At 45.7% G+C, this 14,736-nt stretch overlaps 1 protein-coding gene across 3 annotated transcripts in view; it reads left to right on the top strand.

The window, feature by feature from the left end:
* The window catches only part of IL20RB (interleukin 20 receptor subunit beta), a 31,421-nt gene that overhangs the window by 13,567 nt on the left and 3,118 nt on the right, over positions 1 to 14,736 (top strand). For 2 of the 3 annotated variants that reach the window (XR_006222182.1, XM_007087419.3), the window contains exons 2-6: positions 272 to 398; positions 1,876 to 2,066; positions 6,110 to 6,234; positions 8,000 to 8,150; positions 10,948 to 11,090. Coding sequence is in view for 2 of the 3 variants with exons in the window: in XM_007087419.3 (XP_007087481.1) it covers positions 272 to 398; positions 1,876 to 2,066; positions 6,110 to 6,234; positions 8,000 to 8,150; positions 10,948 to 11,090 (737 nt within the window). In the remaining variant the exon portion in view is untranslated. Of the gene's footprint in view, positions 1 to 271; positions 399 to 1,875; positions 2,067 to 6,109; positions 6,235 to 7,999; positions 8,151 to 10,549; positions 10,648 to 10,947; positions 11,091 to 14,736 lie in introns of those variants that run through there. The other variant, XM_042999097.1, reaches the window with a different exon arrangement.

The raw sequence follows: 14,736 nt of genomic DNA, 5'->3' as shown, positions 1-14,736 counted from the left end.
AATCATGTAACAATGTAACACATGGCCTAGATAGAACATGGTAAGTGCTTAATAATATCAGCCATTATAATTACTCTTAATATGCCATTTATCACCAAAGGAAGAATTACAATGACGATAGCAACAATTTAGCATTAACGCAAGTATGATAAAATTAGAATTGTTTCAGTTTTATTGACATGTGAGGCCTTTCATTAGATACTAATTTGAAGCTGTGACATTCCCCTGATATGAGTTCAAGTGTCAGCCTGTCTAACTACCTCAATCCCAGATGGAGTGGCCATCCTGCCTGCCCCTCAGAACCTCTCTGTACAATCAACCAACATGAAGCATCTCTTGACGTGGAGCCCAGTGATGGTGCCTGGAGAAATAATATACTATTTCGTTGAGTACCAGGGGTGAGTTTGATTTGTTTTGTTTTGTTTTTAATTTTTCTCCCTTAAAGAGTAGTTGATTCCTGGAGATACAGTCGTCATGCCAGAGCTGAAGGAGGCTTGGTGAGCCCAGGGATAGATTATTTTCCATGATCTGCCTCCTCTGTTTGCATGGGCATTGGGACAGTTGAAGAAGCAAGGGAAATTGTGCTGTAGATTTTACAGTGAGCTCTCTGGGAATACAAGTGTGTATAAACACATTCTGGTAGAGCTTCTTTTCAACGGTGAGCCAACTGTCCAATGCTAAAGAAAATCTTAAGAAATGAGTTTGGCTCTGACTTGAGGTGGATAAATCATTGGAGTCACAGATCTTTTGGAGGTGGGGGAGGCCTCAGTTTTCCTGACTATGATCTTGCCTGTAGGAGCCAAAACAAATCATGATCCTAAAGATTAGCAGGACCTGGGGTTAGGCAGGATCTACTCTTCTTCAGGTGCCCAGGCTCTGAGAGCTCTTGAGAAGAGACAGGGACAGAGAAGGCTCTCAATATGTTTCATTAACAGTAAATACACACTGAACACCTATGTGTGTAGACATTTCTCTAGGCTCAGGGGTACAGATGACAAGATTTCTAGGTATAGGGAGCTTCCATTTAGAAGAGGAGACAGACAGTAAAATGGTAAAGAATCAAATACACTAGGTCTGCACTGTCCAGTGTGGTAGCACTAGACACAGATTGCTACTTAAATTTAAATCAGTTAAAATCACATTAAAGCATCTGTTTTTCAGTCATACGAGTCACATCGCAAGTTCTTAATAGCCACATGTGGCTAGTGACTACCATATTGAACAACACCAATATGGAAAATGTTCTATCGGGCCGCACTGCTCTAGGCGGTTTCAGATATGTTTAAGCCGGTATCTGAAGGACAGGAGGAGCATTGTGAACAGCAGGGATGGAACATTTGAGCCACAGTGAACAGGTAGTCACAGGTCCTAAGGTAATAAGAGCTCAGCATGGGAGGAATGGCAAGGAGGCCAGTGTAGAGGGAACATCATGTTTAGGGGCAGAGAAGGCCAGAGAGTGTTGCAGGTCCCAGGGAAGAGTTTGGATTCTGTTCTAAGTGCTTTGGAAGCCATTAAGAAGAGAAATGTTACGATCTGTTGAGTGATGAATGGTTTGAAGAACACCAGAAGTGGAAGCTGAGTCAGGAGACCACAGCAAAGCCAGGGATGAAAGTAGTCAAGATTGAGGGGGTGCTGTGGAGATGGAGAGGCCAGGACAGATTGGGGTTTATGCCTAGGTTTCCCTTGTCCTGTGATAAAAGGAGTAAGAAACTATGGATGGTGGGTGAAGGAGGTGGATGGAGGAACTGGAGAAAGGAGCAAATGCTTCTTTTGCTGATCCATAAAAAGCAGGTCAATGAGGCAGTTACTTGCACCCATCATTGAGCCTAGGTAGAAGGGACTGGTATGACACGATGTCCTCTTCTCCTTGGCCAGAGAGTACGAGAGCCTGTACATGAGCCACGTCTGGATCCCCAGCAGCTGGTGCTCACCCACCAAAGGTCCTGAGTGTGACATCACTGATGACATCACTGCCACTGTGCCATACAATCTCCGTGTCAGGGCCACCCAGGGCTCAGAGACCTCAGCCTGGAGCACCCTGAAACCTCCCTTCAATCGAAATTCAAGTAAGGCACTTCTCTTCTTACTCCCCCATCCCCATTGGCCTCCCCTTCAGGAACCAAATTCACTGAGAGTTTCAGAATTCTTGTTAGCATCAAATTAGCCTTCAACACAAACAGTCCTAACTGGTCCATTTATTTATTTGTTGTAAATGTTTATTTATATTGAGAGAGAGTGGGTGTGCATGTGTGGGTGGGGGAGGGGCCAGAGAGAGAGGGAGAAAGAGAATCTCAAGCTGATAGCCAAGAGGCTGATGCAGGGCTCCATCATGACCTGATATGACATCAAGAGTCAGATGCTTAACCGACTGAGCCACCCAGATGCCCCCTAACTGGTCCATTAAAATAAATTGTCAACCACTAAAATAAATAAATAAATAAATAAATAAATAAATAAAAATTGCCACTGCTTCCCACATGCCCCCTCATTTTGGAAGAGACTTTGGAAGTCATTCCTGGCTGTCTCTGTCAGGGTCTGCAGGTGGTGGGGAACATGGAAGGATTGGGTAGAAATCAGAACATGAGGGAGGCCAAGGTAGAAGGGGCTGAGGAAGGTGAAGACAGATTTGAAAGGGAAGTTGGCCCTCTAGAGTCAGAGTGGTATGATTCAAATCCTAGCTCAGCCACTTGATAGCTGGCTCCCTGCCTTCTCACCCATAAGAAGGGCAACAGTTTGCCTCACTGGGTAGTTGTGGGGACCATATAAGGTGTACTATGTAAGTGTTCAGGGCAGTGCTGTCCTATCATAGCACTCAGCTACTGGTAAGTGTTATTATTATTATTATTACCTCGGGGATGCCCAGAGTTGAGAGCCAGAGAGACGAGAAAGGAAGAGGTGGGGGCAGGAGTGAGACCCCCAGAATGGGATATCAATAGGAATTTTGGTGCAAAATGTGGGCTTCTCTGCCCAGGCCTCTTTCCCCGGGCACTGAGAGCAGATACCGTGGGGGCAGTGGGATCCCAGTATGAGGCACTGGCGGAGGCTGAGGGTCACTGGAGGGTGCAGTGCCCAGGCAGCACCCAGCACCACCTCTCTCCAGCTCCTAGAATCCTGGGACTATAGCCAAGACCATCGCTGGGGACTGGCAGCTATTGTTGGAAAGGAAGGCATAGGTCAGATGGAGATAAGAAAATGCTTATAAAACTATGTGGGCAATGGTGTGCAGTAACAACTTGTGCTTGAGAAGCCCTGTGTAAACAGGAAAAGGTCTTACTGCAGGAGCAGCTGAGGAACAGGAAGGAGCCTCTATACCTGCACCAGAAGGTAGAAGATGTCATCCTCTGTGATCGCTGCGTAGGTGGAGTTAGCTACAGATTTAGGATGGAATCATGACTCCGAAAGGGGTATTAAATCTGTTCTTTTGCCTTTGAAAAGGGTCACCCTAACTTCTCCCCAGGCATGTGAAAAATCTTGTTTTAAGGCTCTTCTGAAAAAGCTCTCTTACTCTTAAGGGGAAGCCTTATTTAAAAAAATTTTTTTTTCATTGATTATTTATTTTTGAGAAAGAGAGACAGTCAGCGTGTGAGTGGGGGAGGGGAAGAAAGAGAGAGGGAGACACAGAAGCAGAAGCAGACTCCAGGCTCTGAGCTCTCAGCACAGAGCCTGATGCAGGGGCCAAACCTATGAACAGTGAGATCATGACTTGAACCAAAGTTGGATGCTTAACCGACTAAGCCACCCAGGCGCCCCAGTTAAGGGGAAGCCTTGTTGAGAGTAGAGGTTCTTAACCTTGATTGCACATTCCAGTCACAGCAGAGCTTTAGAACCACATGTCTGGGGCCCATCCCCAGAGAGTCTGATTTAAATAATTAGTGTGCATTTTGTTCACTGGGAGTTTGTAACTTCCTCAGGTTGTTCTCATATATAGCTAGTTTTGAGATCAACTCATAGAGAGACTAAATATCCCCACACAAGAGTCTAGAAATATGGAAAGGCATGGTCTCAAATTCCGGCCACTAACTATGTAATTATGGGCAAGTCATATAACTTCTCTGACTTCTCAATTACGTCACCTGTACCACCTTCCTAAGCTTGCTGGATGGATGAAATGAGATAAGTACGTAGAATGTACAGGACAGAGGTTCCTGCCTCAACACTGTCAAAAAATTATCCTCTGAACTGAAATGACTTTAGGTCACTTTCTCTAATTCTATTCTCAATAAATTTGGAGAAGAGAGGATCCAATATTAATCATGTTTACTTAAAACTGAAGCTTCTGAACTGGTTATGTTTTGCAGTTGGTCCTTGACTTCCCGGTTCTCCTGTCCACTATCCAGGCAGCTCTTCAAATGCCAGGAAATGCTTTGCTCTCCAAAAACTCCCTCTAGGAACTGCCTTTCCTCTGAGTATCCACTGACCTCAGTGCAGGGGGATTTATCCCAGAACACACACCACTGTACTTCCCAAGCCAAAGCCAACCATTGGGGTGGCCCTTGTGGTTATGCAGTGTCTAGATTTGATAGGCAAGTATGGATCCGTCATCAGCGGCCAGGGACAGGAGGCTGACTATGTGCACCCTTCTGTCCTTGGTCTGCTGATGGGTAAGAATCCACAGGGGCTGCTCCTGCCCTGTTTGGGATCCAGCCATATGAAAGATGGGAGTTTGTGCTTAAGCTGTAATTTCTGGAGTTGATTACTGGAATTTGTAAAGCCCTCTGACTTTCCAGCATCCCTAGTAAGAATACGAGATGAAGAATTCTTGGACCAAGAATAGAATGGCTAACCCGTCCACAGGTTGCTGATTTCCTGATGCTTGAAAGTCATCAGCAGCCAGTATATATCACTGATTTATTTGAGTTACGGTGATACACATGTCCCTGCCGGGTATGTTCATTCCAGGGGGGCAAAGAATGGACCCAACTGTTCAGTATGGAACTGAATTCATGCAGGTGTTTGGCAAGCATTATGAAATAGCATCTGCTCACTTAGATGAGTCAAGGTGAGGAGAAATTTCTGCCAAAAAAGTAAAAAGAAGAACATGGATTATAAAATTTTAAAACAGAGGGGTGACTGGGTGGCTCAGTTGGTTAAGCGTCCGACTTCAGCTCAGGTCATGAACTCATTGTTTGTGAGTTCGAACCCTGTTTTGGGCTCTGTGCTGACAGCTCAGAGCCTGGAGCCTGCTTCAGATTTTGTATCTTCTTTCTCTGTTCCTCCCCCGCTCACACTCTGTCTCTTTCTCTCTCTCTCAAAAGTAAATAAAGATTTAAAAAAATAAAATAAAATTTTAAAACAGAAAGAAGTGTTTATCTGAGTACTGAGTCACTTTTCTTGAGTATGTATGCCTCCGAAGAACAGAGCAGAGGACTTTATTATGGTCAAGGAGAAGAGTGAAAAAGAGAATTATAGTAAGTCTTTGTCATTAAAAAATTTTATTTTGCTCATTATTCAAAAAGCATTTACTGAGCACCTGCTAAGTACAAGAGAGTATTGGTATACAGAGGTCCCCCTTATTTGCAGGGGATATGTTCCAAGCCCCCCAGTGGATGCCTGAAACTGAGAATAGTATCAAATTCTATATATACTATGTTTTTTCCTATATGTGCATACTTATGGTAAAGTTTAATTTTTAAATTAGGCACAGTAAGTAATTAATAGCAATAACTAATAACAGAAGAACAATTACAACAATATGCTGTAATAAAAGTTCTGTGAATGGGGTCTCTCCTCTCTTAAAGCACCTTAATGTGCCATACTGGCCCTCCTTCTTCTTGTAGTGATATGAGATGGTATAATGCCTAAGGGATGAGATGGAATGAGGTGCATGACACGGACACTGTGACGTAGCGTTAACTACTGACCTTCTCATTGTATATCAAAAGGAGGATCATCTGCTTCCCTCCCCACCACAAGTACCTGAAACCATGGCAAGCAAAATCTCAGACACGGCAGATGATGGTACAGTTTCTGCGTGCTGAGAAGTGACATCACAGCCCTCCCTTCCCTACAACCCTAGCATGTTTCTACTGATGACTTGGTTCTGGTCCCTCAGGACAGAAATCAGTCCTGTCTGGGGCTGGCTCTGATTCTCCCCCTGTCTTGCCAACAGCCATCCTTACCCCACCTGGGATGGATGTCACCAAGGACGGCTTCCATCTGGTTATTAAGCTGGAAGACCTGGGGTCCCAGTTTGAGTTCCTTGTGGCTTACTGGAGGAGGGAGCCTGGTGCCAAGGTGAGACTTCTGGCCTTGGCCTTGGAGTCGGGCCTCAGGGACGGAGTCACAGACCTCTGAGAGGTGGGCGAGGAAAGCCGGCCCCTAAAGTGCTCACTGTCTGGGGGTGGCCCGAGCATGAACAGGCCTAGGTGGAGGATGGGAAAGGAGAGATGGGAGTAGACTGACAATCCTAGAGCCTCCTCTTGAAAGAATTGCTTTGGTCCACCCCACGCTTTGGCTTGGAGCCTTCTCGGGCCAGATTTGCTGAGGTGTGAGGGTTGCCTCTTTGCTCTAAACTCTAACATAGTACGATCCATAATATCTTTCAGTGCCTTTCTCATTCCTCATCAGCCTGTCTCCTCAGCCATTCTCCCTGGTATGTTTAGGTACAGCAGACCAGAGTGTTCTAGATTATATAGATGATTTCAAAAGCATATGAGACTGGCACAATCCTCTTAAGGGTGTGTATCTGGGTAGGGTGCAGAAGTTGGGGCAGAGAGCCAGGAACTGGCTTGTGAATAAACCTGTCTAATTAGCGGCCAGTTGGGCACCCAGAATGCCTAGATGGGGCACTGCCCCATCATACTGTGGGATAATTGCTGCAGACTGGGTTGGGTGGGATGTTGGCACTCCCAGAGTGAATGGCCAAACAAACAGAAGCAGCAGAAGGGCTAGAGCTCGAGTGGGAACTAAGGGATAGCCAGACCCACCAGAGACCCCCATCCAAGATGACTTACAAAGGCTACTGTAGGCAGCATGAGGGAAACAGCCTTCATTATAAATCTGGATAGGAGGCAGTAGAGAGCTTTCACAGAGTCTATGAACAGAGCTGTCCGAGGGTGCCCCTGACCTCACAGCAGTATCTGGGGGGCCAGGCACATGTCCTACCATCTACTCAACAGGGGCTGTAATTTGGGTATTTTCCCCTGAAAAGTGACATGTGTAGGTGGGGCAGGCAATAACAATGGTTTCCAGTATTTACTTGTGCTGGGTCAGGGCTCAGTGGTACGACATGGCATTGCCAGCCAGGCAGAGGGAGTAGTATGGGGATAGATCAGGGCCTAGGCAGGAGGGAGCATGCAGTTCCCTCAGATTCTTTGGGATGGAGCCCATTCCCCACCCTTGGAAACTGGCAGGGCCAGTGCTGAGAGAGGAGCATGTACTCTGAGTCATTGGGGCTTGGCCCAGACAAGCCTCTACAGGTACAAATGTGGAGCACAGGCCTCACCGGGTGGGTGGAGGTAGAGGGGTATACAGATGGGTGGTCAGATGGGTAAATAGATGGATGGGTGAGGAAGCATATCCTACTGGCTCCAGTGCTCTTGTGAACTGATCACTTTGGCTACACTGGCCATGCCAAGTCCCCCGGCTCAGTCAGATTTCTGAACTTGAGGTGTTTGCACAAATGTTACCCTGTCAGAAAGAACTTCCCTAACCACTCTGTTTAGTCCCTTCTCATAATTCTACCTCCTTGCCCTACTTCCTTTTTCTTCACAGCTCTATCACCACCTGCCATGTGGCCTATAATTGTCTCTGTCCCCCATGTAAGCTCCATGAGTGCAGGGACTTTATTTTGTTCAATGCTATGTCTCTGTGCCTACAATAGTACCTGGCACATAGTAGGTACTTAATAAATACATGAGAATGAATGAATGAGTAAATGAGAGGGAACATTTTATATGCATCTCAGAAAGGAAATATCTAGAACTTTACTTCCTTGGCTCTTCTTGCCTTGTCCTGTCCTGCTTCCCTCAGGGTGTAACTGTTTTCTGGTCTCCTAAAGGAACATGTCAAAGTGGTGAGGAGCAGGGGCATTCCGGTGCACCTGGAAACCATGGAACCAGGGGCTGCATACTGTGTGAAGGTCCAGACATTCGTGAAGGCCATCAGGAGACACAGCCCTTTCAGCCAGGCAGAATGTGTCAAGGTGCAAGGTACGGATGGCTTGCCTGTTTCCTGGAGTCCTACATAGGTGAAGGCCCCTCCTGGTGGATGCTGGGTTGTCTGCTGGGTTCCTTTAGTTCTGAGTTTGCCCTAGGTTTCACTGACCTGCCCCCGAGCTGGGTGGGTTTCTGTGGTGAAAGTATACTTTCCTGTAATTCTCTTAGAAGCAAGATTTCACCTTGGGGCTTGTTGGGGTCACTTGAGCACCTGTCTAGAACACTTTCCTCTTGAAAGCTCCCTAGGCCTGAGGCCTGATGTTGCAAGCACTTGTGAACCAGGGTGGGCTGAGGGTGCCAGAGAGGTATGAGAGTCAGACCTTGCAAGGAGGCACCCCACTGTATATCACCGCTACTTTCAGCTGGAAGGGACTTGATGGAAAGTCTGCAGAATCCTCTGGTTTGACCTTTTTTCCCTTGACTTTTTTATAGTCTAAAACTTACAGTGTTAAAAAAAAATCCTTTGAAAAGAAACAAAACAATACCCCATATCCCATGATTCTGCCACTCAAGCACCACAAATGACATTTTTGTGTAACATTTTCATCTTTAAATAATTATTTTAAAAATTTAGTACTTTTGGGGCGCCTGGGTGGCTCGGTCGGTTGAGCGTCCGACTTCAGCTCAGGTCATGATCTCAAGGTCCGTGAGTTCGAGCCCTGCGTCGGGCTCTGTGCTGACAGCTCAGAGCCTGGAGCCTGTTTCAGATTCTCTGTCTCCCTCTCTCTCTGCCCCTCCCTTGTTCATGCTCTGTCTCTCTCTGTCTCAAAAATAAATAAACGTTAAAAAAAAAAATTAAAAAAAAATTTAGTACTTTCATATGATTCAAGTTTGGTGAAGAATCCAAACAACAAAGAAGTGTATAAAGTGAGAGGTGCATGTTCTCCATTCTCCCCCACACCACTCAGGTTTCCTTTGGCAAGTTTGTGGTTGAATCTTACAGTCATTGTGTGATGCCAATACTCATAGGCAAAAATGGGACTGTACTGTGCTTACCATTCTGTACCTTACTTGTCTTCACTTAGAAGTATATTGTGAACATCTTTTCATGTCAGTACATGTGGACAGGCCTCATTTTTTTAAAGATTATTTATTTATTTTGAGAGAGAGAGAGAGAGAGCACAAGCAAAGGAGGGACAGAGAAAAGGCTCTGCATCAGTGCAGAGCCCGACGTGTGGCTCGAACTCATGAACTGTGAGATCATGACCTGAGCTGAGATCAAGAGTTGGACACTTAATCGACTGAGCCACTCAGGCATCCGGACCTACCTCATTTTTAAAGAAGATGTATAATAAGTGAATTAATCAGTGTGCCAAAATATATATAACAATATATATAATATATATGATATTATAATGTATATTATATATTCTGTGCTTTCCAGTCTTGCCATTAGAAATCAGGCTGTAGTGAACAAATTTGTGTATATCCCAATTCCCATTTTAATAGCTGAATTCCTAAGCTACCATGCCAATGTCACATAATATATTAACTTGTCTCCTATTTTGGGGTATTTAGATCTATTTCTGTGTTTTAGGTTATTTCCATTTGCTTTTGATGATGATGTTCATTGATTGATTGATTGATTGATTCATTCATTCATTCAGTGACTACTTACTGAGCATTGACTATGTGCCAAATACTGGCCTAGTCACTGGGATACAGCAGGGCAGCCCCTGCCCTCATGGGAGCTTATTCTCTAGTTGGGGAGACGGGCTATAAACAAGTAAACAAATGAGATAGTTTCACTTGGTGGTATGTGCTATGAACAAAACACACCAGAGCATACATGGAGGTGGTGGGAGGTGCAGAGGGAGACTGGTTATGGGGCTGTTTGCCCTAGTCCAGATGTCGCCATGAACCGCTTTCTGCATATAACTGTTTCCTTCCTTGAAATTATTCTTTGGAATCCACTCAGAGGAGTAAATGAAAGGGTATGAACATTCATTTCTTGATGTGTACTGCCAAAGTATTTTACAAAATCACTGAAACAGAGCACAGTGCCCCCAGCCATATACCTGATACCACAGCCTTCTCTGTGGCCTCGCTGGCTGTGCCACCCTTCACACCGTGGGTGAGGGGTCTGACCTAGAGCGGCCCAGTGAGTTGCTCCACATCACGCAGAACAGAAAGGTGGGAACATAACCGATCACCCCTTCTGCATCTGCAGATGCTCACACCTGGCACTTTCTGATGCATGTACTGAGCATGCTCAGTACAATGACTCTGGGCTTCGGAGCCAGCCCTAGCTGTGTGACCGGGGGTAAGTCACTTAACGATAGCAGGGGCTCGATATATCGTAGTTATAATGTGACTGTTTTCTGAGGTCAGTATTTTCCTCCATAATGTAAGTCAATGCCAAGAGCAAATTGTGAAACACATTTTGTTTTCAGTTACCACCAGCTCCCTTCTGTGCTGTTCTCTCTCGGCACCTCCCCCTCATCCTGCCGGTGTCCTGGCACTCTGCCATCCTCCCGGCAGCTGCGCCGAGGTACGTGTTAACACAGCTAGTGGCCTAACACATGATGTTCCTCCCTTTCCCTTCCCAAGAAAAAGATTTTAATCTTCCCTGGGGCTTTCTGAAAACAACGCCTTAATCTGGATTCTAAGAAAAATGGTTTTAATGGTAGTAATTTTAGTCACTAAGGCAGATGTCAAATCTCAGGATGTTGGCATCTGCCGTCCTGGCCGATGTGCAGAGCCAACTCCAGGAAAAAGCAAGGGAGGCCAGGGTGGGGGACTTCACCTTCTCTGTTGTCTCCTAAGCCTGTTCTTATCTTCTCATTTCCAGGAGAGACCCTCCCCCTGGCGCTGGCCCTGTTTGGGTTTGTTGGCTTCATGCTGATCCTCGTGGTTGTGCCCCTTTCCATCTGGAAAATGGGCCGGCTGCTCCGGCACTCCTGTTGCCCCGTGGTGGTGCTTCCCGACACCTTGGTAATGATATTCTTTTTTCCTTTCAGCATGACGCTTACCAGATGGAGTCTGATGAGTCTGGCGTGGGCACACATTCTGTGGCTTTACAAGCATTTGCACAAAGAGGAGAGAAGAGGATTTATAAGAATTCACTTCTTTTTTAAAAATGTTTATTTATTTTCAAGAGAGAGAGCATGCAAGAGTGGGGGCAGGCAGAGAGAGAGAGGGGTACAGAGGATCTGAGCTCTGTGCTGACAGCAGAGAGCCCGATGTGGGGCTTGAATTCACAAATTGTGAGATCATGACCTGAGTGGAAGTCGGACACTTAACCAACTGAGACACCCAGGTGAATTAGAATTCACTTCTAACTAGAGGGGCTGAGAGAGAACCTTCTTCTCTGGGGAGTGGTGGCCTTCCTCAGGCTCCCATCAGGCCACTGCTTCCTGCCCTCAGGACCTGGCACAGCCAAGAGAGCAGGTGTGTTACACCATTCAGGATGCTCGGCATTTCAAGAGTCACGCACAATCTTACACTTCTGTATTGACCTGCGAGCATTCTTGGTCCCTTGCCATAATTAAAACAGCAGCTACATCCATTCATGTTCCAACCCAACATATTCAACTCATATGCCAAGAGCCTCATTGGTTCTCAGGGCATAGTGCATGTGTGTGAAGCATGGACCATGCTTTGCCTTTGGCTGGGGGCTGGGGGACAGTCTGGACCTGGCCAGAGACTACCCATGGTTAGGGGTCCCCACCTGTTTTCTCATCTCCTTGCCAAGGCAGGTTTGAGTCTCCAATGGGGGTAGGTCCTATGCCCATGCCAGGGTGGTAGGAAAGCCAAAGCAGGCCTCCAGCATCTCCCTATGTGCCATTTTGCTAACTCCTGTGCCCCCCCATGCCACCTAGACCTCAACACTTAAAGCAGCACAAAACAAAACAAAGCAACAACAAACAAAAACAAACCCATCCCTGTCACCTCAGGGATTTCTCACAGATCTCTCCTGGCAGGAGGGAGTTAGCAGTCAGCTTCTCAGAGGCAACTAGAATCAGAAGTGCCTATGGTTCTTTATTAGCCTGGAGTCACTCTGGAAGGAGTTACTCTTATGATATCTGCATGACCCTGCGAGCACAGGCCATGCTCTCCCTGCACGTGGAAGTAATCCTCCCTGTGACCCAGTCTCCACCACACCCTCCACCCTGTCATCCTAACACCAGCTCTTTCTCTTTCTAGCGCTTCTACGTAGACCTAACTTTAGCTGACACTAGTGCAGAGTTAAGTGCCAGACACTGTTCTAAGTCTTTAAATATATTGACTCATTTCATTTTCCCTTTTCCATCATTGCTTACCAATGTGCATTTCATCAGTGCCCCACCAGCCCACTCTGAATGACTAAGTGGTTCACTGCCAAACAGGAAGGCACCGTGGTATAGCAAACACAGGGGGGCAGGGCCGGCCTATCCCCCTTCAGCAAGAACCCTAGGGGCTCAAAGTTGTGGGACCATTAAAGGATGTGTATTCTGGGGGTGCCTGGGTGCTGCAGTCGGGTAAGCGTCTGACTCTTCATCTCAGCTCAGGTCATGATCTCACAGTTCCTGAGCACAAGCCCCGCATCAGGTCTCTGCAGGAATGGTGTGGAGCCTGCTTGGGATTCCGTCTCTCCTTCTCTCTGACCCTCCCTCTGCTCGTGCTCTTTCATTCTCTCTCTGTCCCTCTCTCTCAAAAAAATAAAGATGTGTCTTCTGCAGTTGTTGGAGTAGTGTTTTATAAATATCAATTGGGTCAAAATATTTGATCATACTGTTCAGATATTTTGGTATAGTTCTATTAGTTATTGAGAGTGAGACAACAAAATCTCCAACTAGGAGAGTAGATGTGTCTATGTTTGTCAATTTTTCCTTCATGTATTTTGATGCTCTGTTTTGGGTGCATGCATATTTATAATTGTCATGTCTTCCTTAATAATTGAGACTTTTAGGGGCACCTGGGTGGCTCAGTCGGTTAAGTATCTGACTTAGGCTCAGGTTATGGTCTCATGGTTCATGGGTTTGAACCCTGCTTTGGGCTCTGTGCTGACAACTCAGAGCCTGGACCCTGCTTCGGATTCTATGTCTCCTTCTCTCTCTGCCCCTTCCCTGCTCATGCTCTGTCTCTGTCTCAAAAATGAATTTTAAAAAATATATAAACAATAATTGAGACTTTTATTATCATAAAGTGTCCTGCTTTATCTCTGGCAATATTCCTTATCCTGATATCTGTATAACTTTTTGTTATTTACTGTTTGAACAGCCTATCTTCTATCCATTTTACTTTATACTTATCCATATCCTCATATTTAAAGTGTGTCTCTTGTAGCAGCATATGTTGGTCTTAAAATTTTATTTTTTTAATAAATCCATTCCAATAATCTCTGCCATTTAGCTGGAATGTTCAGTCCATTAACACTGAACTCTGGTCCTCTCACCATCTAACTTTTGTGTTTGCGTCCATATCTGTCACTGTTCATGGCACCAAGAGAGACTTGCCCTCAGTCGGGGAACTGTAAAAAATGTGAAACTCACCCAGTGATGTTATCTTCTTTCAAGTGTCAACTGTTCATTGCTCTCCAGTGACCTAAGGAAGTTGATTTTATATTTTGATCAGTTTTTTTTAAGTTTATGTATCTTGAGAGAGACAGAGGGAGCATGAGTGAGGGAGGGGCAGAGAAACAGGGAGAATCCCAAGTAGGCCCTGTGCTGTGAGTGCAGAGCCTGATGCAAGGCTTGAATCCATGAAACCATGAGGTCATAACCTGAGCCGAAACCAAGAGTCAGATGCTTAACTGACTGAGCTATCGAGATGCCCCATGTTTTGACCAATTTTTAAAGTTGTTATCTGTAGGAGGATTGGTCTGATCAGTGCTCCTCCACCATAAGTGGAGTGAAAGAGAAGGTCCTGGACCAATCCAAAATGATAACGGTAGGATAGCATCCCTGTCTGAGGCAGGTCATAGCTCTTCTTTTCCACATGTGGTAAAAAATTTAGCCTTCCTCGGCTGGACTCCATCAAACCATCTTTTGTGGTTTTCCTCTCAACTCTGTTACTCATGCTCACCCTCTACTCACAGGGTATTCCATTCTTAACACACTCTCTCATTTTTCTTCTTCTAGTCTACATTCAGCAGCCCAGCAGAGGTCCCTCCTTACTGCAGGATGAGGGACATAGGATCCTTCCAAGACCCAAAGTGAGTGACAGAGCAAAGGGCCAGGAAAGAACCATGTAAAGGGTCAGTTGCTTATAGAATTTCAGGTACACAGGAAGAGCCCTCAAATGGCAAGAAGTCCTAGGAATTCTAATGCATTAAGAGCCACACTCTAGGAGTGCCTGGGTGGCTCAGTTGGTTAAGTGACTGACTTTGGCTCGGGTCATGATCTCACAGTCTGTGAGTTTGAGCCCCGCGTTGGGCTCTGTGCTGTCAGTTCAGAGCCTGGAGCCTACTTTGGATCCTGTGTCTCCCTCTCTCTCTGCCCCTCCCCTACTCACGCTCTGTCTCTCAAAAAAAAAAAAAAAAAGAAAAAAAAGAATAAATGTTAAAAAAATTTTTTTTTAACTAGCGTTTGGAGAAAACCAAACAACTTTAGAGGAGACCAGAAATAAGGATATTCTATGAGAATATGACCACTTTTAT

The sequence above is a fragment of the Panthera tigris genome, chromosome C2, assembly GCF_018350195.1.
Source record: "Panthera tigris isolate Pti1 chromosome C2, P.tigris_Pti1_mat1.1, whole genome shotgun sequence".
Classification (NCBI taxonomy): domain Eukaryota; kingdom Metazoa; phylum Chordata; class Mammalia; order Carnivora; family Felidae; genus Panthera; species Panthera tigris.
The sequence above is the reverse complement of the archived record's forward strand: the minus strand, read 5'-3'. Positions and strand labels throughout refer to the sequence as shown.